The sequence below is a fragment of the Ceratotherium simum genome, chromosome 9, assembly GCF_057802395.1.
Source record: "Ceratotherium simum simum isolate JZ-2026a chromosome 9, ASM5780239v1, whole genome shotgun sequence".
NCBI lineage: Eukaryota > Metazoa > Chordata > Mammalia > Perissodactyla > Rhinocerotidae > Ceratotherium > Ceratotherium simum.
The window spans coordinates 23,734,840-23,757,420 of NC_141908.1; the positions used below are offsets into that span (position 1 = coordinate 23,734,840).

General features: G+C 35.4%; 1 protein-coding gene across 5 annotated transcripts in view; it reads right to left on the reverse strand.

The window, feature by feature from the left end:
* LRP1B (LDL receptor related protein 1B) overlaps positions 1–22,581 on the reverse strand; it is a 1,862,264-nt gene that overhangs the window by 349,809 nt on the left and 1,489,874 nt on the right. For all 5 annotated transcript variants that reach the window (XM_087435122.1, XM_087435120.1, XM_087435121.1 and 2 more), the window contains exons 43-44: positions 6,255–6,444; positions 3,180–3,384 (exon numbers count right to left, since the gene is read on the reverse strand). In XM_087435122.1, the coding sequence (XP_087291248.1) occupies positions 3,180–3,384; positions 6,255–6,444 (395 nt within the window). The remainder of the gene's footprint in view (positions 1–3,179; positions 3,385–6,254; positions 6,445–22,581) is intronic.

A 22,581-nucleotide genomic window follows, 5' to 3' on the forward strand; every position in this document is an offset into this window, starting at 1 on the left:
ACACTTAGTTGGGTCTGCTTTTCTAAATGAAAATCCTTCCAAGTATAGCACAATGGTTGAAAGCACTGGCTCTCGCATGAGACAACCAGTGATAGAATTCTGTTTCTCCCATGTATATGACTTAGGTGTTCCTGGGCAACTATTAGACTTCTCTGTGCCTCATTTTCTTCATCCGTAAAATGGGGATAATTATAACAATGTCTACCACATAGGAATGCTATGAAAATAAAATGAAATAATAAAGGGTTCAGCACAGTATCCAGAGCACCATTAGCGTTCAATCACTGTTAGCTGGTATGGAGATCAGTAGCTTGATATAACTCTCAGAAATCTTAAAAAATGGAAAGGATAGTGTACAAAGTCTTTAAAACAGTCAGTAATAGTCCCTATTTTAAATTTTGTAAAAATGTTAAAGAATTTTGAAAATCTATTGCTCATTTTATTAACAAAAATATTAACTTTCTCAAATTAATTAGAAGACATATGAAGTTAAAGATGAGGAAATCTAAATGCATGTAAGAATGTAATAAACTTTGAAATATTTTCCCCATTTTGGGGTCCAACCACAATTGTTTTTTTGATGGTAAAGTTGATTTGTTGGAGAAACAGAGGAAAAAAATTACGTAGTTCTGAGTTTGAGATGACGTCGGTAAATATCTTAAGGGGGAATAAAACCATAACCTTTAAAGTAATGTTCTCTTCTCAACATTTGCGTCTCTACAGGACAGAAATCTTTTTTTCTAGCTTAACTGAAATATAAATTACATATAATATTGTGTAAGTTTAAAGTGTACAATGTAATGTTTTGATATATGCCATGTATTGCAAAATGATTACCACATAAAGTTAGTTAACACATCCATCACCTCACATAGTCACAATTTTTTTTTTTTGGTGGTGAGAACTTCAAAAATATACTCTCTTTACAACTCCAAATATACAATACAGTATTGTTAACTACAGCCAGCCAGAAATTATCCAGGTTTGGACAGGGATGGGAAATGGAGAGTTGGAATCATAACTAGGCGTATTTTTTTAATGTCAAAACAAATCCATTAAATTATATTAGAGATATATAATTACTGGACCACCTAAAGTTGCTGTAATTGCCATACAGAAGAATAGATTGAAGGGAGAATGAAAAGCAGGTATATAAAAGATAAGTTGAAGTGGATAAAAGGTTGTTATGAGGAGTTATAGAAGCATTTTCTGTATCAGGACACAATAGAAAAAAGTACCACATCCAGGATAATGATGTATCTGTCTATCTTTTCAAAAGCATTATCCACCAGGCTTATTTAGAATTTCTTTGCTGTATTCTGAGCACATACTTTTGCACTATATCCTCATAATAACTCTCATAGTTAGGTAGAGAATTTGCATATCAGAAAACTAAAATTTATAAAGACTAAATAATTTGCCTAAGGTCACATGGTCTTTAATTGGAAAAGATAGACCAAGAATTTAGACATAGGATTCTTTGATCAGAGTTATTACCTTTAGCACAAACTGAACTCATCAGGTCTTAGCCCATTATTTCAGTGTTCCTTAAGCACTCAACTGTCCTGTTAAACTGCTACTCAGAGTAGCCATTGCACAATGAGATGAGGTGCCTGTACTAGAAAATAAATCAATGTACTTCTTCAAGAGACTCACACACACACACACGTACACAATCCATACATATATATAAGTATATACACATACGCATATATATGTATATATATTTAGTTAGTTGCCCTATGATAAATATCTATATCTATATGTAATAAATATCTACATCTATACATATGTATAGATGTATGTGTACATATGTATAAATATGAATTATATATTTATATTATATATAATATATACATAAATATACATAGGTATATATTCAATTGACTTAGTGTGCTTAATAGTGAAGATTAGGCATTAGCAAACTATGGCCTGCTGGTTGATTGCCTATTTCTGTAAATAAATTTTGATTGAAAGTCTGCCACACCTATTCATTTACATATTCTTTACATAAAGAATACGTTACTGCTTTAACAATAAGGCACTGTAGTTGTGATAGAGAAAACACGGCCCATGAAACTTCAAATATTTACTGTCTGGCCCTTCAAGAAATGCCGTGGAGGGTCCGGCCCCGTGGCTTTGCGGTTAAGTGCACGCACTCCACTGCTGGCGGCCCAGTTCGGATCCCAGCGCGCACCGACACACCGCTTCTCTGGCCATGCTGAGGCGGCGTCCCACGTACAGCAACTAGAAGGATGTGCAACTATGACATACAACTAGCTACTGGGGCTTTGGGGGAGAAAAGGAGGAGGATCGGCAATAGATGTTAGCTCAGAGCCGGTCTTCCTCACCAAAAAGAGGAGCATTAACATGGATGTTAGCTCAGGGCTGATCTTCCTCACAAAAAAAAAAAAAAAAGAAAGAAATGCCGTGGAGGAGTGAAGAGCCTCGGGATCATTTTGTTCTTCAGGTATGCACTGGGGTGGGGCTGGGGGGTAAAGATTTCTCCAGTCGTGTAACAGCCCAGATGTTACCCCGCTGAACCCCGAGTTTTCTTAGTTTCCAAGGGTTGCTGTCCTCATCAGATAAGGGGAGGGCACTTGACTTTTACCATCCTACGGGCCCTAAATGCCTACTGTAAGCATTCTCCAGGGGCAGCATACAGACTCTCGCACTAACATTTTATTTGGAACCCAGAGAAAAGAGACAGAGAATGAGCCTGACTGAAAGGAATCCCATTCTTCTCTCTTCAAAGCTTCTTAGGTTTCTTTGAGGACACAAACACAGACAGAAGATCATTTCATTCTTTTCTAATGTTCTTTTATCCTAGGGCAACTACCAATTTCATTCCACATTTTAAAAAATTAAAAAGAACAATGAAGCTTATGCAAATCACTCTAACAATTCCAGTTCAATTAATAACTAGGGAAAAATCAGTTATCTTTTCTCCAGAATAAACTTTATGAGTTGCACTGTCTCTGTGGTAGCAAATGCACTTGAAGAAAGTTTTCAAAATACTATCCACAATTTTATTTTTCACGAATAGATTGTTCATTGGAATAGATCAATTAGCTATTTTGAAATCCCTTGATATACATATTTTAGGCAAGTATAAAGCATATATTTTTCAAATGTCTCATTGTTTAAATCTGTAATCAAGAAATTCTCAGTTAACTCACATGTCTCTGGGATCCATCATATTCACACCTTTCAATTTTTCCTAGGCTGCCGTCTGAGAAATATAGCTTCTCTGCGCGGTGGTCAATGGTGAGTCCATTAGGAGTGAGTATGTCTACGCTGACCACCACCCGAGCATTTTGTCCAGTCAGGGTAGATCTCATGATACTTGGATGCTGTTCATTCCAGTTGGTCCAAAACATTAAACTAATTAAAATGAAAATTGTGATAATAAATTAAAATTTTCATTAACAGTAGAAACATTAGTAAAAACACGGCAATGTCAAGCTATTTAAAAAGAAGCAAAATTGTCTCCTAGTCTACGACTCTTAAGAAAGTCTAGGTAATAAGCGGAGATATGTATATTATATTCGAAGGTATATTTTTCCCAGTTTCTTAAATGAAACCTAGACACTATTTCTGAAAAGCAATTATCCTGTGCATTCTCTCACATAATTTAATTAACTTGAGTCAGTTTGATGCATACTGAGGATTTGTTTTAATCACAGGCAAAATAGTTATCTTAAATTTCCTATGAACTGCAAATATACTCTAAATTATTAATATTTTTTTTCAGCAGATCTAGTATGATCATTTTGGACATCATTCCCAACCTGACTATATTTCTCTTCTTCAATTGGCAAAAGTCAGAATCTCCCTCTCTTTTTACGTTTGCTTTTTAAATTCTGCATTCTCCTTTGTATATATTTTAGAGAAATACAGTTACTAAACTCCTACATTCCTTTGATATCTTTTTTTCTCTCCTCTTTGCCTTGTGATTTTTCTATAAATTACAATGTTGTTTCTGGAATTCCAGGGGTTACTCTCAAATCCTTAAACATAATATCTGTTACTTATAGATGTTACAGAATGTTTTAATTTAGTGTTTGTCAAACTATTCTTTGAGGAAGCCCTAGGATTCTATGGAAGCTCTTAGAGGTCACTGGAGGAGTGGAGAGGCTGCAGGATTCCAGTCTCCAAGCTCTGTTTTTACTGAAACATCTCTTCTTTCTCTTCTTTTGTCTATAGGACTGTCCCTAAGAGTTTATTTGAAGATTGGTTGTTGCTGCTTAGGATGAAAGGGAGGGAGGGAGGAAGGAAGAAAGGAAGGGAAAAAGAGAGATTAGGAAGGAAGAAAATAAGGGAAGGAGGGAGAAAGAGAGGGAGGCTGACAGATAGGCTGCTTTAAATATTTGAAAAAATATGCTTAATAAACACTGACAATGAAAAACTACTTGAAATAATATTTCACATTTACAATAAGATTGCATATATCATTCCTATGTATGATCATTTAAAGGCAATGTAGGATTATGGCCAACAAAGTTATTCAATACATGGTTTTTGAGTACTATGCAAAAACTTTCACTGGAAATATTCAAGTTCACAACAAAAATCTTTCTATTTGTCAATTTAAAAAATAACCCCCACCAATTAAGGAAAGCCGGGTCATCTATGCTCTTTGTTAAAATATTTCATAGTGTTTTCATCTGTTCCATGGAACATACAAGTGTTCTAAGTGAGCAAGTATCAAAAATATTTTGCCCTATGAATAAGTAAATTTGCAAAAAAATGGCATTCTTAAATTATGCAATGGTTTTATCCATACACTGTGAATATTAAAATGGAAAATTCAGTTAAAACATTTAAAAGTTATGCATATAATATGAGGTATAAAACCACAAACAATTTATCTGCAATATTTTCCTAGATTGTTGGCTTTAGAATTACAGAATTTCTGAGATATTAGTGTTCTTTTAATTTCACCTTTCATTTCACAGATGAGAAGTCAGCGGCCAGAGAGCTTGAGTAATTAAAGTTATCGTAACTGAGCCAAGTTTTGAACTCAAGTAGTCTAACTTTCCCCTAGAATTTAAGATTTATTTTCACAATTTCTGTTAATCAACTAACATAGTAAAGCGATTTGAAGATGTCATTGATATGTATAATGACAAAAATATTTTTTATACTTTAAACTTTAATTACATATAATTTTCAATAAAAATATTTTGTTGAGTTTAATTCTAATTTATAGTTCACCATATGCAAGACAAAAGTGTAATTTTGGCCTATGTAGTAAATAATTATAGGATAAAGCACTCATCAATTAAAACTAACCATATATAATATCATCAGTGATCTCCCCTATGTTTATTTGAAAATTGACTTATAAATTTCTTTGATCAACTGTAGGACATTTACTATTGTCCTAAGATTCTTCTGGGGAACAGTCAAGATCAGTGTAGCTGATTCAACAGCAAGCTATGTGGTGATGCAGCAGTGGTGCGAGCAGAACTAGTGCTTCCCAGCATCCGAAGGCCTGTGTCCATCCAACTGGGTCATCAGAGCTGTGTGAGGAGTCGACCTTCTCTCAACCTTCATCTCTCTTTACTTCACCACAGCTTTGTTCTTCAGTTTTCATATAATTGCTTCCTTTATGGTATCCCCCAAAACATAACATTTTTCTAATTTGTTTTGTTTTTTATTCCCTCTATACTGTATCCTAAGTATTTCCTTTTGTCATGAATTCTTCATAAATATTATTATAAACTCCTGTACAATATATCCTCAAACAGATGGGGACTACTTAAGTCTGTTGTCAAGTATCTAATGTCAAAAATATAGCTGTACACAAAGATTTGTTGTTGTTTGTTTTCTCTGTATGTCAATTGGAGAGATCGTCAATTGTACATTTACTTAATTAAATTACAGAAAAACACCTTTTAGGTTTCAATACATGTCACTAGTCTTTTTTTCAAATGTATTATTTCAATTGGCTATGTATTAGTGTCTTCGTCCTGTACCTTTTCCAGCACAGTATTGTCTCTATTTTCCCTTTCGTCATTTAAATTTGCTTTTACTGGAACTCTCATGGAGGTGATACCAGGCATTTACAGAGTCCAGATTTTAATTATTCACAATTACAATGCTCTTATAAAAAATAATTTTATGAATTGTAAACAGAGAACTTCAAAGGAGAGCTTTTTATTAAAGTTAATTCTTTTTAAAATTAACATAACTTTGATAGTGTTTCACTTACAATTACAATGAAAAAATAAAAATGCACTGTTTCTTACTTTTGGCATTCATCCAGGGCTAGCACATGTGGATGGTCATCCTCTGACATGGCAATGACTGCTTCCCTGTCGAATGCTCCAGGCCGAGTCTGGTCAACTGTGTGTCTGGTGATGGATGAGGTGGTGGAGCTGGTCCAGTACAGTGTATCCCAGGCTCTGTGATAGGCGAGTCCTTCAACAGACCCCACGTCTGATAGGGGAAAGAAAAGAATATATTTACACTTTTATCTACAAAAGATTTGGCTTCTGGATAGAATACACATTTAAAATATACATGTATATCTATGTTATCAATAATTTCTTCACAAACTTTCTAAAATAAAACTATAATAATTGTGATGCCTACAATTGATAGCTGATTACACACAGCAAAATTGACCTGTGAACGGCTCATCGGAGCAGCTTCTGCAAAAACATATCACTAAAGACTGAATCTTTTCATCTAAAAAAAGAACTCAATTAAGTAATTGCCTTTTATTTGGGAAAATGGCGGCTCTCTTTTATTTTCATATCTTAGTAAGTGATTTTCAAAAAGTATCCAGTGTGCAACAATTTAAAGATGCTTTTGAAAATCATATGTCAGAGATACAATTTAAATACAATCATATTGACTCTTCTCTTGATACTATATTTGGAGACTTCAAGAAAAAGCAAACACATTAAAAACTACAAGAATATCAACAAGCCAAAATCCAACTCCACACTTGCAACTATCAAACAGTGGTAGAGAATGTTTTAATAAGTTAATGCAGTAAGTTCTTTGATTCTATTCAACTAATGTGATATAAAAACAAAAGAAAATAAAATTAATTGCCAGCTAAGGCATGCTTTAAATGTTGTCAGAAAAAGATAAATGGTAGTACATAGATTCTAGTACATAAAAGTGACAACATGAAAAACAAGAGTAATTATTTCTTAAAATTGTATTCCCAATCACTAGGATAACACAGGGCAGCTGTTTTATTTTTCATAGAAGTGCTTTGAGGATATCTCTAAATATAACCAAATTATATAGTTTTTCCTTCATGTTATCTGTTTTCCTCAGTTACTACTCTTAGCCTGTTTAACTTAAGAAAGAATATATATAGCTTTGGCAGTCATACTAAGAAATTAACATTACAACACGCAGAGCTTTTCTACTCTTTTTCTCAAGGAATCTCTAAAAGGAATTCTTCAGCTCTTCTGAAAATAGGTAAATGAAAAGGGTTGTTTTCAGGCATAAGATGGTTAAATATTTAGTTTGGTGGTCAATAGGATTTAGTGGGAACACAAAACAGTAACGTCTTTTGAAGATTTCTGTAATGTGGTTATCCTTGGTGTCATTTGTTTCTTTTTCTACATGCAACAGAGAAACATCCACAAATAATAGAATTAATAGCTACCATTTATAGGGCACTGTCTTTCTGCTAGGAATTGTGCTAATTGCTTTGCATACATCACTTTATTTTATGTGTAAACCTACCCTGTGAAGTTTATTTTATTGTTCCTCTTTTCCTAAAAGGGAAACTGAAACCTACAGTCAGAGAACTAATAGGGTTAAAGCAAGATTTTTAACACAGGTTCATCTGCTTCCAAAAGTCTATATTTCTTAGCACCACTAGTTATAGATGTGTTTATATCACTTATCATTTATTCTCAATCTACACCAAGCTGGAACCAAGAAATGATTCATTGGCTTCAACTCGTCTGACTCTGGGTGAATTGTGTAACCAATAATTTCCCATGAGTAGCCTTCTCTTAACAGTCAACATAACAGTTTATAAGAAATTAAGGTGGGTGATTAGTATGGAAACCTAGGCTGGAGATAATGGAAGAAAAATTATAAAGCACAGTCATAATAAAATCTGTTAAGATCTTTTAATATGAATCATATAGTGTTCCTATTTGAGGCGAGCAGGTGGAAGGTTGATTAAAGTGTTTCAGTTATTAATTAATGTCATCCATTCCACTGTACTTTTTGCACTTTGAAATCATTTTAGAAATGAAGTTAACTCTATTAATAGTATAAGCAGCATTACACTCCTTCATCATTCATAAATAGAATGAGAAATGGCATAGCTCTGAAAAAATTTAAGAAAATCAGAACCATTAATTCATCCTCATTCTGTATCTTCCCCTTCTCCTGACTTGGACAGATATTCCTCATGGCCACTTTTTCCTGTCAAATCAGGAAAAAACTACTTGGTATAACCATTGAGATGAAGCAGATGCTTCTTTTCTATGTTGACAGAGTTCCCAGGTTACTAGAGTACATAATATATCTCACTGTCCAGGTACTATCTCTTTTATTTTATTTTTGTAATAGATGACAACCTGACAGTACACTTAATCTGGTGCTCCATTTTAAAATATTTCAGTACCGTATCTCTTTCTCAAAAAAGATATTTAATTCCCTATACAAATTATATTTGTCATTAACAACCAATTAAAGACATTTATCAAATTTTAAAATCATGAAAAATATTTTAGTTGAGATAACATAAGATTTATGTCCATTTTATGATGATTTAACACAATGTGGGATCACATGGCATGTGTGCATGTACACATGAACATTGAGGTTCCTGAATCAGTTGAACAGGTAGAATAAGAACTTTGAGTTACTGGTCCTGGCAGATAATTACATAGTTTGAAGACTAAAGTAAAATGCCTCTCTATCTGGTCAACCAGTTCTGAAATATTGAATAGAGTAAATCAATACAGAGTTAAACATCCTGGAACCTCAAGGATGTAGAATAGACATAATTAAGAAGATAGGGGCCAGCCCAGTGGCGTAGCAGTTAAGTTCGCACATTCTGCTTTGGCAGCCCGGGGTTTGCCAGTTCGGATCCTGGGCATGGACCTACTCATCGCTCATCAAGCCATGCTGAGGTGGCATCCCACAAAGAAGAGCTACAACTCTACAACTATGATATATAACTATGTACTGGAGCTTTGGGAAGAAAAATGAAAAAGAGGAAGATTGGCAATAGATGTTAGCACAGGGCCAGTGTTCCTCAAACAGAAAATAACTATAACAGTGCTACTTCAGCAGCCCCATATTTTCAACTCCAGCAAAAGAATTATATTGAAAGCGTGGCACATAACCAGTAAAAATACTGTTTCCTCACCCTATGCACTTACAAAAAATAGAGTCCCCTTCATTCTCACTTCCCTTTGAGCAGGGAATTGGGTTTGGCTAAGCATGGATGAGAACCAGATGTGCTTTTGTAGAGGTAAGGAGAGGAAACTGACTCATCAAAAAATACAAGGCAGGGAAATAACTCAGAACCATGGCTATATCTAATTTCCTGAATTCTAGTTTCCACAGCAATGGGTGGGGAAACTGATCCTACCAGGCTGGCACAGTGACACTGACCACTATTCTAGCAGCTACCCAGAGAACTTCATAGACAACACACCTTCATCTCACCTGTTGCCCTAATAAAGAAGGGACAACAGCTCATTCTCACCTGTACAGTGTTCTAAAGGCAGGATAAGAGCTTATTAAATTGGAAAGGCAATGAAGGATGTTCTTGGAAAGGAGCCACATGTACAAAACATTGCCATTCATCTGGGTGGGATAATAGTCACCAACAAATTCTATTTCAAAGTTAACAAGAAATAATATTTATCTCAAGGACGTGCTATAGCTGTAAATTGTCATAATGGCCTCCCTTGTTGAAAGTATATTATTCTCATATTCACTGGCTTGTTTCTAAAGCCACAGAGTATCAGAAACTTTGCCACTTGAAATTATGTCAATAGTATGAAGCATCCCAATCTTGCCTGGAGTATCTAAAGACACATAGAAGCAGGCTCGATTTCCAACCCAGGTACAGAGCTTAAAATAAGACGTTTCTGGACACAGCATTCCACATCTATCTTAACTTTGTAGTTTCCAGAGAAACAGAATCTTGGGTCCAGGTCACAATCCAGACCTGATGTTGAACTCTACACAGAGTTCACATAAGCTTTACTTCAAGCCTAGCAAAACACTAATTTACCTAAATGTTGCCTAAACTCTACTCTTCCCTAAAAATCTTCCAGTAACTTCCTTCCTTGCTTCTTTCCTTCCTTCTTGCTTTCTTTCTGGAGTAAGTTACAGCTCTTCTGGTGTACAGTCTCCCTCACTGCAAAGAGCCAGTAACTTGACATGGTTGAATTACAAGTTTATTTGACAAAATTCAATACACTTCCATCATAAATATACTCAAAAGACTAGGAATACAAGGGAATTTCCTCAAACTGATAAAAAGAATCTATAAAAAACTGAAAGCTTATTCTTAGTGGCGAAAAAATGAAAGCTTTCCCCCTGAGACCAGAAAGAAGACAAGGATGTTCTCTCTCACCTTTATATTCGGCATTGTATTGGAGATTTAGTTAGGGTAATTAGGCAAAAAATAAGAAAAAAAAAGAAAGAAAAGTCATCCAAATTGGAAAAGAAGAAGTAAAACTATCTCTATTTGCAGATAACATGTTTTTATATGTACAAAATCTTAAGTAATTCACTAGAAAACTATTAGAATTATAAAAACATTCAGCCAGGTTGCAGTGTACAAGAGCAACATAGAAAAATCAGTTGTATTTCTATATAGCAGCAATAAACAATCCAAAAATGAAATTTAGAAGAAAATTCCATTTATAATAGCATTTAAAAGAATTCAAAATAAAAGACAGGCAAATAAAATTAGGAAAAGAATTGTAATCTTAAAACTTGTACACTGAAAAGTATAAAACATTATTGAAAGAAATTAAAGACTTAAAAAATGGAAAAGTAACCCTGTTTATGGATTGGAAGACAATGTTGTTTAGATGGCAATAGTTTCCAAATAGATCTATAGAGCCAATGTAATCCCTATCAAAATCCCAGGTAGCTTTTTCCAAGAAATTGGCAAAATGATCTTAAAATGCATATGAAAATGCAAGCAACCCAAAATAGCCAAAACATTCTTGAAAAAAATGAACAAAGTTACAGGACTTACACATCCTGAATTGAAACGACAAAGTTACAGCAATCAAGACAGTGTGGTACTACTACAAGTATAGACATGTAGATCAAAGGAACAGATTTGATAGTCCAGAAATAAACCTTTACATTTATGGTAAATTGATTTTTTGACAAGGGTACCATAAAAACTCAATAGGGAAAAAATAATCTTTTCAACAAATGGTTTACAATGACTGTATATACACATGCAAAAGAATAAGGTTGGATTCCTTCCTCATACCGTACACACACACGCACACACATATACTCAAAATATATCTTAAAGCCAAATGTGGAAGGTAAACTATAAAAGTCTTAGAATAAAATACAGGAGTAAATCTTCATAAACCTAGGTTAGGCAAAGCCTTCTTAGACATGCGACTAAAAGCACAAACGGTAAAAGAAAAAATAACTAAGTTAGACTTCATCGAAATTAAATCTTTTGTGCTTCAAAAGACTCCACCAAGAAAAAAAAAAAGCCAACCTACAGACTGGGAGAAAATATTTGAAAATTATTTATGCAATAATGAATCTGTATCCAGAATATATAAAGAATTCTCATGACTCAACAAAAAAGTAACAAATAACCCAATGGAAAAATAGGCAATGAACTTGAACAGATATTTCTCCAATGAAGGTATACGAATGGCTGATAACAATATGAAATATGCTCAATATTATTAACCATCAGAGAAATGCAAATACTTCACAGCCACTATGATGACTGTAACCAAAAAAGATAAGTTTTGACAAAGATGTGGAGAAACTGCAACCCTCATACATTGCTGGTGGGACTGTAAAATGGTGCAGCTGCTCTGGAAAACAGTCTGGCAGTTTTTCAAAATGTTAACCATATAGTTACTATATGACCTAGCAACTCCACTGCTAGGCGTATACCCAAGAGAAATGAAAACATATATCCACATGTATACATTATTCATTGCAGCTTTATTCATAGTAGCTAAAAGCAGAAACAGCTTTGACAATCAACTGATGAATGGATGAATAAAAGGTGGCACATCTATTCAACAGAATATCATTCAGCAATAAAAAGAATGAAGCACTGATATAAACTAAAACATCAACAAACCTTGAAAATATTATACTAAGTGAAAGAAGCCAGTTACGTAAGACTCCTTACTCTATAAATCCCTTTACCTGAAATGTTTAGAATAGGCAAATCTTTAAAGACAGAAAGTAAATTAGTGGTTGCTTATTGTTAGGGAGCAGGCAGGAAATAAGAAGTGACTACTAATTGGTATGCAGCTTTTCTGGGGGGGGTGATAAAAATATTCTCAAAATGATGGTGGTGATGGTTACACAACTCTGAATATAATAAAAATCATTAAATTGTACACTTTAAAAACATGAATTGTATGGTATATGAATCACCAAAGTAGATCTGGAGCTCTCTTGAAGGAAATGTATAAAATAATGTGACAAAGAGCATCAATGACTTGGGCAAATGTAAGTTCTAATTTGATAAATACTGATATTTCCATTATGAGTCTAGCCACAGGGCTGTTGTGAGGTCCAGAAGAGACTTTGTGTCTCTCTGTTTCTCTCCCTATATATATGTATATAATAGAGGACATTATACAAAGTTATTTTGAGACATTTTAAGGTGTTTGGTTATGGTTTAATTGTCAGATAGTGGAGATATTATAGGAAATTAAAATGCCTGCTAATTTCTCTTGAGTTGACCTTACTAAAATGCTTTACCAATGATTAACTGGATGGACGATTTTCCCTTTTCTAACTATTTTACTAGTAAATGGATTGCAATAGATTTTGTGAAGTTGTAAAAAGATGGAGTCTCATATTAAGACACTAAAATGGAACCGGGCAGACATGAAGAGGAGAGGAACAAATTCCTCCTTCAGGATGAACTCTTGAACTCATTAGATGTCTGAAATGCATCTGCAAGTCTTCTCAAGGAAGAAAAGATTATCAGGACAGAGACCTCATTCCTGTCAAGATCATCTTCTACATTCCTAAGTTTTAATGGCTTGTTTCAACCGACTGTCACCCCATGACTACTTTGAGCCTGGAATTTGTTAAAAGACCTTCCTTTCCATTTTTTTTTTTCTTTACCTTTGTTAGCCTTGACTATAAAATCTTCCCTCTCCCTTTTATGGCTGGAACACAATTCAAGTGCTACTTGACTCTATGTTCCCAGGCTGCAGTGAATAAGCATCTTTTTGTTTAAGTCTATCAGAGTCTACCTTATAATTGGTCGACAATTTCAAGATAGATTGCTTGCTATAAATTAGACTACCACCCCTCTGGTTTGAAGATTTAGAGTCATTCTTGCGTTTTTTCCACATTAATAAATACAATAAGATAATTATCTAAAATATATTTCAGATAAAGGCTTTCATTTTTATTTCCTCATATTATTTAAGGCCATTAACAAATCACGTACCAAGGCTGATATGCACCAGTAGAGGGTGAAACGCAGGGCCAACTTGCTTTAACTGTACTCAGTTGTCTGTTTGCAAAAGTAGTTAGATAATGCATTACTGAAACCTACCCTATAGCTAACATCTCTGATGCTTGGGTCACCATGGTGACAGGTGCTTGAGTTTTTCAGGAACTAAGAGTTGACTCCTTGTCTAGTTCAGGCTGGTTAGACAATCAACTAGGCCTGTGTGATAACCAATAGGTGACTCTTTGACATCAAGCAGCCGAAAACTCTACCCTTAGATCATGGTAATGCCATCATTTTGTGAATATGCATCCTATGAAGAGCCATGAAGCTTGACTACACTTGTGCAGATCATCAATTACCTCACTTCTCCTTACCTCCAATTATCTATTCCCACTTCATACCACCCCACCTCTTATCCCATAAATATCCCTAATCCCTATTTTTCAGAGAAGCAGATTTGAGATTGGTTCTCTCTCTCCTCACTTGGCTACCTCGTGATTAAACCCTTTCTTTTTGCAAACTCATCATCTCTATGATTGGCATAATCACGTAGCAGGCAAAACGAACCTGGTTCGGTAAAAAGGGTACTGGCCGGGATATGATCTGAACAATCCGATATCCATTCAGATTGGAAATGGCCCAGTACAGGCTCCCAAAGATTTGGAGTGTCAACCCTGATCACACCTAAACCACAGCGATAGTTTTTACCTGTACCCTTTTCCCTGAATCTTTATGTTCTTAAATCATTTAATTGTTAAAAAGCTCAATATTTTTTTCACCAGCCTAATTTACTGAAAACTAAACAAATTAAAAATCTACATTACAGTCTAAAATTTAAACAAGGAGCAATTCTACTGGAAAAAAATTATTTTTTGTGACTAAACACCTGGAAAACATAGAGAATTCACTGAGAAATGATTAAGAGTTCAGTAAGATGGTAGGCAATGAATAAATAAATAAACTAAAATCAATAATTTTATTATGTACAAAAATAACTAGTTACACATATAATGGAAAGAAGATGCCCATCCCAATAGTCACTAATGATGTGGGTTGCAGTGAATGAACATATCTATAAAACTGCGCCACTCTTGACCACCTGAAATTGACTCTTCTGGTGCCCAAAGTATCGCAATGAAGCTAACTTTCATGGATGTGGATCAATTAACTTCAGGTCCTCACCCGTCTACCAAGAGGAGACCCAACCCATTCAAAAAGCTTAAATGGAGAATAACTCTATACTACTCTCTCTTTCGTCCTCATTATCCTACTTACTAAAACACATTTTTTTTCCAAAAGCGAACTTGTTTGCAGACATGCAATTTATTTTTAACAAGGACGAGCTTTTACTATCACCCCCAAAACAGTTTTAATTCCCTGGAACCAGAGTATCTCAAATATTTCCATGTTAGAAGAAAGTCTTTGCTTTACATTGCCTAACAAAACAGGCCTATTTACTTGGTTTTCCCAGAACAAAGGAAGAATTTTCCTTAAGGGAGTATTGAAGCAGATTCAGACAGCTTGAAGCTTTTAAGTGAGGGTGTATTTTTTTTTTTTCTTAATCTTACTCATTGTATTTTGTTGGTTATTTTTTATCAGGTTTAAAAACATTAAAGTTTTAGCCTGAACCCCAGACTCAGCTGAAAATTATACACTCAGACATGTCTCAACAAATGCCTCTATCTTGTGTCACCACTAACGGAAGCAAAGTAATATAAGCAATGAAAAAATTGAGCACACGGGTAATTACAGTTGCATTACTCCTTCAAGAGTAACTGAAGATAAGCACTGACTCAACAGATTAAGCTAGCATTGGTATGTCAGAGATCCCAGGAAAAACACAAACTCCAAGGTTTCTGAACCCCTCAGGTATGTCATACTGCATCTTCTAGGGAGAGGCTAGGAGACCTGATATGTACAGGCTTTCTTTGAGAAATATTATTAGAAAGTGACTTGGAACTTGTCCTCATTTCCTTTGTGAGAAAGTTAGGGAAATCTTCAGGCCAAAGTCATGAACCAGAACATTCTTTGTTTTTTTTTTTCTAATATGCTTTTGTTGTTTTGTTTATTTTTTATTTATTTATTTTTTGTGTGTGTGAGGAAGATTGGCCCTGAGCTAACATCTGTTGCCAGCCTTCCTCTTTTTGCTTGAGGAAGATTGTCGCTGAGCTAATATCTATGCCAATCTTCCTCTATTTTGTATGTGGGATGCCACCACAGCATGGCTTTGTGAGCAATATATAGGTCCGCACCCAGGATCTGAACCTACAAACCTTGGGCTGTCAGAGCAGAGCACGTGAACTTAACCACTATGCCACAGGGCCGGCACTCAGAACATTCTTGAGAAAGAGGTGTCTCTGCCAATTTCCAGGTGTTGGGATAAGATTCACCATCTCCCTCAATCAATTCATACAATGCAAAATAGTCTCAACAGCAATTCACTTATAAACAGTTAGAACAGACAATAATTTCTTAATATGATATTGAGACAGGAACCAGCCTAATGAGACAGGGTCGTCTGCAAGGCCCCCTAGCCTAACAAGACAAGGCCCCTGGCCTAATAAGATAAGGCCCCTAACCAATCGGCAAGCTAGGAGAATCAGACAGAGGCCACCAAGATCCACATTCTGTAGCTTCTGGACTTTCTAGGGCTTACGCATATGCCCTAGCACCCAGGAGTTGACTGAAGTTGAGCTTAGCCCCATTACCATAGTAAAAAATCACACCCAGGGGTGGAGAGCTAGCGTGCTAATGATACAGGCACCCCATGTGGTGGCATGTTGAACAACAGTGCAAGTGCAAGAAAAACCCTGCCTCTACATGCCATGACAAGGCACGACTACCCAGCCCTTGCCTAATAAAAGCCCCACAGTCCCACTCCCTGATGAGCTGGTCACCTGCCCCTTTCCTTTCCACAGCGGCTCCCTTGTGGCTTGTGCACAAGCTAATAAACTTTTACTTTTCTACTCCTGTTTGTTTTCTCTCTTGATTTCTATCCCGGAGGACAACAAGAACCCAGTGCACTGGTAACAATATGAGAGAAATTGGGAAGACCTTCTTATCTAAACTAAGATTCAGGCGTACTTTGAATTTTCTCAAGGTCCATCATTAGATATGTGTTCTCTTGGTTTAAGGTGTCTCCAGGTGTTCTTTGTTTAAATTCTTTTTTGGAAATAATACTCTTCAGAGGATAATACTAATTTATTAAAGGTTAATGCTCTATTATGTATTATTATATTCTATTACTTTTAGTGGGCCATAAAATGTGGGCATTTTTAATGCAGAACAAGAAAAGAAGAGAAACAACTTCAAAAACGGTCTTGACAGTATAGAAATGAAGGCCTTAGGAATCTAGAAATAGCAAAAGTATACATGGGTTCTTTTTTTTTTTTTTTATAGTTTTATTTATTTATCTTTTTCCCCCAAAGCCCCAGTAGATAGTTGTATGTCATAGCTGCATTTCCTTCTAGTTGCTGTATGTAGGACACAGCCTCAGCATGGCTGGAGAAGCAGTGCGTTGGCGCGCACCCGGGATTCTAACCCCGGGCTGCCAGCAGCGGAGCGCGCACACTCAACCGCTAAGCCACGGGGCCGGCCCTACATGGGTTCTTAACAGAAATGCAGCATCATTTCCAGTTTATGAACTATTCTCTGTTGATAAATTAGTAATTTCAAGAAAAAGTATTTGCTGTACCTTTGTCAATTGTGCATGTTTAGTTAAATAATAAAGTGCATACAATTAATTGGACAGAACACATACATGTAGCTTCTGATGGTCTTATGATTCCCATCCCAGAATGAACAAGAGCCCTCTAAACTGAATTCAGTCATGAGCAGCTACAGTGCTGACTTCTGCAGCAGAAGCATACCATTTTATCCAGCCATCAATGTACACATTCCCTCTCTTACTCCTTCTTCTCTGTCCCCTCTTCTTTTCTTCTCCTCCTCCTCCCCCTCTTCTCCCTCTTCCTCTTTCTCTTCCTGTCAACTCTGCCCTTCCTTCTTCAGATATATGGTCAAGCATGACTGATAGCCATTTTTTTTCTATACCACTTTGTTTGCTCCTGATCCAGTGTCTCGCTTTCTCCTTCAGTATTCTCCCTTGTTCTACAACCATTTTCTCTTCTCTGATTCTGTCTTCCCCCAACTTTGTTTTATATTAACCCTTTAGTTCGTGATTTCAGACCTTGATTTCACTCTGACTTGAACCAGTGTCATCCCTTCTATGCCATTCTGACTCAGCGAAATTATCTATATTAGCTTCTCTGTTCCCTCTTGTTGATGGATTTCTGTGGAGTGGAGTGGAGTGGAGGAAGTGTTATTCTAGGCGTCTGTTTATTGTTCTTCCAATTCTCGGCTGTTTGAAGCTATTGTATCAGCTGATTGGTCTTAAATGTATGAGACTCAGTCCAAGCTAGTCTTCCACATTCTGGCATCAGATTTGTTCCTTTACACATTATACACAAATAATCTGATCCAATATCTGTCTTTAAGCTATATATAAATAATTAAAACTGAATAATAATTCTTTTCTAAATCACTATAATATTTAGAACAAATAAGTTTGCATAACGAACTAGGTTTTTTAATGGCTTTAAAAAATCAAGAATAATAGGAAATTATCTTGATTTTTAGACTCCGAGTCCCTTTTCCTTTTAAAAGCGTTTCATATATAATAGCTTGTCCCCTTCAGAAAAGCTGAAGCAGTCATTTGTTGGAGTACAGAGCATCTAAGGAAAGATATAAAGCAACACATCTTTTTGAGGGGATATCTTTTCAACAGTAATTAGAGGGTGAAATGCTTCACAGAATAATATGAATTTGAATGGTAATTTGCTTTTAGATTTTAGAGCTTTTGTTATCAGGAATCCAAGAAAAAGTAATGAGATTAACAGATTAATTAAGAGACTAATCTTTCAAAAATGTTTAAGCATTATAATTATAGATTACATGAAGACATTAACTATTTAAGAGAGTATAAATTCATTTACATTATCCAGTGGATAAATTTAAGAGATCAGTGTCATAATAATCCTCTAGATTCATATTTTTTTTAACTAATGAGGTGTTCCATTGTTAATATTTTAAATAGATACTTTTTATTCTTTGACAAGTCAGCCCTGGTGGTCTAGTGGTTAAGATTCAGTACTGTCACCTCCACTACCCGGGTTTGTTCCCTGGTCAGGGAACAACACCACCTGTCTGTCTTTTAGTTGTCATACTGTGGCAGCTGCACGTTGCTGTGATGCTGAAAGCTATACCACCAGTATTTCAAATACCAGCAGGGTTACCTATGGTGGACAGGTCTCAGTGGAGCTTTCAGACTAAGACAGACTAGGAAGAAGGACCTGGTCACCACTTCTGAAAAAATTGGCCATGAAAACCCTGCGAAGAGCAGCGGAGCATTGTCTGATATAGCACTGGAAGATGACAGTGCAAAAAGACCAGGTAGGGTTCTGTTCTGCTATACACAGGGTCACCAGGAGTCAGAGTCTGCTCCACGGCATTAACAACAAAAATTCCCTTTGACAAAAACATAAAGTTAGATGGGAAAAATAAAATTGCAGAATCAATTAAATTATTTGCAAGATTTCCAGAGTAGTTTTTATTGATACTAAAACTCATCAGAAACACACCCTTTAGCTTCCCACCAAACCTACAAATCTATCTCCATTGGATCTTGCTCCCTCCTGTTAAGAGAAGTGTCTGTCTTCCTATAACAGGGAAATCCACTATTTGTACTCTGGATTCTGCTGTCCTCTCTCCTCAAGGACATCGGTCCTTTTGTTTTCTCTGCTCTTTATACAATGTAAAGGCCTCACATTTTGCTGGATCACCTGACTTCTTTTACAACAACCACACTGAAACAACCCTTTTCAGGATAACCAGCAATTTCTCTATTGCTAAATCCAGTGCATGTTTCCCTCATCTTGCCTAGTTACTTAGCAGTTGTTGACTGTCTTCCTTCCTCTGGAAACACTTTAAAGAGTTGTTTTTTGTTTGCTTGTTTTTTTGACCTGTTCTTTCCTGTTTTTCTCATATCTCACTGGTGTCTCCTTTCCAGGTTCTTATGCCAACAACATTATATCCAACCTCTAAATGTGGATATTATCTAGGTTTTCATTTAGGATCCTCTTCTCTTCCTTTTCTACTCTCTCTTCTTTTTCTACTCTCTTTTCTATGTTATCTGATCTATTCCCATGGAATTAAATACCGTCTATGTGTTTATATATTCTTTTTCTTTGCCCTTTGTTTGCTTCCTTCATAATCCACTAGAATGCCCTTTGCTATTCGTGTTCCTTTTGTCTGTCACCCCACAGGAGTGAGGACGGGGAACATGCCTGGCTTGTTCTCAGTTGTACCCCCTATACTGAGCAAAGTTCCAGGTACAGGGCAAGCAACTGAAATTATTTGTGGAATAACCAATATGAATTTTTACTATAGTAATCCGTTGAAGGCAGGGTCTGTGTATTTATGCTTTAATTCTTATATGCCCAAGACCTAGAATATTGAAGAAGCATATAGGGTAATAATTAAGAGCACAAATTCCGGATTCAGATAATGGCTTTGAATCTCTGCACTATCACTTTACCAGCTATATGATCACGGACAATTCATTTAACTTTTCTGTATTTTCATTTCCTTGTCTTTAATGTGGGAATAATAATAGTACCAAATTCATAAGGCATTTGGGATGATTATATGAGTTAACATATGAAAAGTGTTTAAAACAGTGCCTAGCACAAAGGGCTTAATATACGTCAGCAATATTATTATTACTGCATTGTTCTATACAAGGCTACAGCCAATTATGTTTACCAAGGTTGATGCCATGTTGGATAAATTATCATCCCCACTTTTCTACAAGTATAATACTAGAAATTACAGCTTTTATAGCAGTGGGTTTCTGAACTCTAACTGGCCACAATCTACATTTGTAAATGTATTTATGTTTACAAGTTTATTGCACGTATGCATATATTACTGGAGAAAAGGGGATTTAAAAAAGAAGGATATTTTGTTTTAAAAGTTAAGCGAACAGATTAAGACAGGGAAAATTTTTTTTTAAAGTGTTTCCAAGTCTTGGTTATTGTGAATAATGCTGCAAAGCACAAATCTTAAGTGCCCATCAATGGACAAATGGATAAGGAAGAAGTGGTATATACATAAAATGAAATACTACTCAGCCATAAAAAGGATGAAATCTTGCCATTTGCGAAAACGTAGATCGACCTTGAGGGTATTATACTGAGCTAAATAAGTCAGACAAAGAAAGACAATTACCATATGATTTCACTCATATATGGAAAATAAACAAACACATAGATACAGAGAACAGATTGGTGGTTACGAAAGGGGATAGGGGTGCAGGGAGGGTGAAAGGGGTAAAGGGGCCTGTGTATGGTGACAGATGGCAACTAGACTTCAATGGTGAACACAATGCAATCTAGACATAAGTCGAAATATAATGATGTACACTTGAGATTTATATAATGTTATAAACCAATGTTACCTCAAAAAAAGAGAAGACTGGAGAAAGATAAAAAAAAAAGTGAGTTCCATAGAAAGATCTAGGACTAAGAGTCACAAATACCAAATCTCTCAAAGAAAGGAAATGGCACAACATAAAAATGAATACTTTTTTATGAATTTTTTTTCTTTGAATACACAGAAGATGCAATATATATAGAAAACTTCAAGGCTCTAGAGTGACAATAGAAAGAATTACGTGACAAGAAACAGATACAACTGAAAAATTCAATAATCCTTTACCTCCCCATTAGGCAGTAAGAATTGAGAAAATTAATAAAAAATAAAGATATGGAAGAAAAAGGAAAAAATATTTGTTTGTGCCATGCCAGAACAAGTTAGAAAAACAAGAGAGAAAAGCTAAAAATAAGAACAGAAAACCTGCCAATCTTCGGAAAAGAACTTAAGGAATACAACTAAAGGAAACCCTTCCACTGCCCAAAACAATTTATTTTCAAAACAAATTTTTACAGTTTGTTTCCTTGTTATTGAGCCTGAGGTCAGGAATGCTGGGAAAGGATAGGGGGCTGGGAAGGTGGTGGGAAAATAGCCCCCTCAAATAGGGCTGAAATAGCAGTCATATAATTTTGAGTTAGAATTGAGGAGTGGGGTTTATGATCTTAACAAAATACAAATCTAAAAAGATATGATGATGTGGGTGGGGAAATAATTATTTTCTCTTTGTAAAAGGGTTATCCAAAGATATCTAAATAGCCATTCTGAGGGAAATGGGCACGAAAGACCAGTTGCAGACACATGACCTCCCATTCCTGTACTTCCCATAAATTACTTCTCACTTCAAGTATCTTAAAACTGAATATTTTAGTATAATTGTAGCATGGATTGTTTTTGTAGTTTGACAAGCGTTTATTGATAATGATTTAGAATATGATAGTATGTGTGTGTGTATATATATGTATACACACACATATATACATCTACATACACACACATATATCTACACCTATACATACATATGCACACATATATACACACCTATATAGTATTCTTTTTTTTTCGGGAAATAAATTAATCACAGAAATGGCAAAGATGGATATAAAAAGGATTGGAAGGGCTCATAGTCTGTAGCACTGAAAACCAGGTTACCTCAGGGCTGTCGAGGTCCTGAGCAAAGACTAAAAACTAATTTTCAGTCCAATCAGTGTTACTGGCTAACTGAGTGACCAGGAGGGAGTCCCCGTATCACCTCATTGCTCATTTATAAAATAGAGTTAATAACGAGCAGTTCCTTAACTGCTCTAGGCATGTTATGAAGAAAAATGGTATTATTTCTATGTAAGTTTATAGTTTGTTAGAAAGAAGTATTAGAGAAATAAATGTTGGCATTATTATGCCAATGCAGAGGTTTTCAATATATTATAAGTAAAACAAAACAA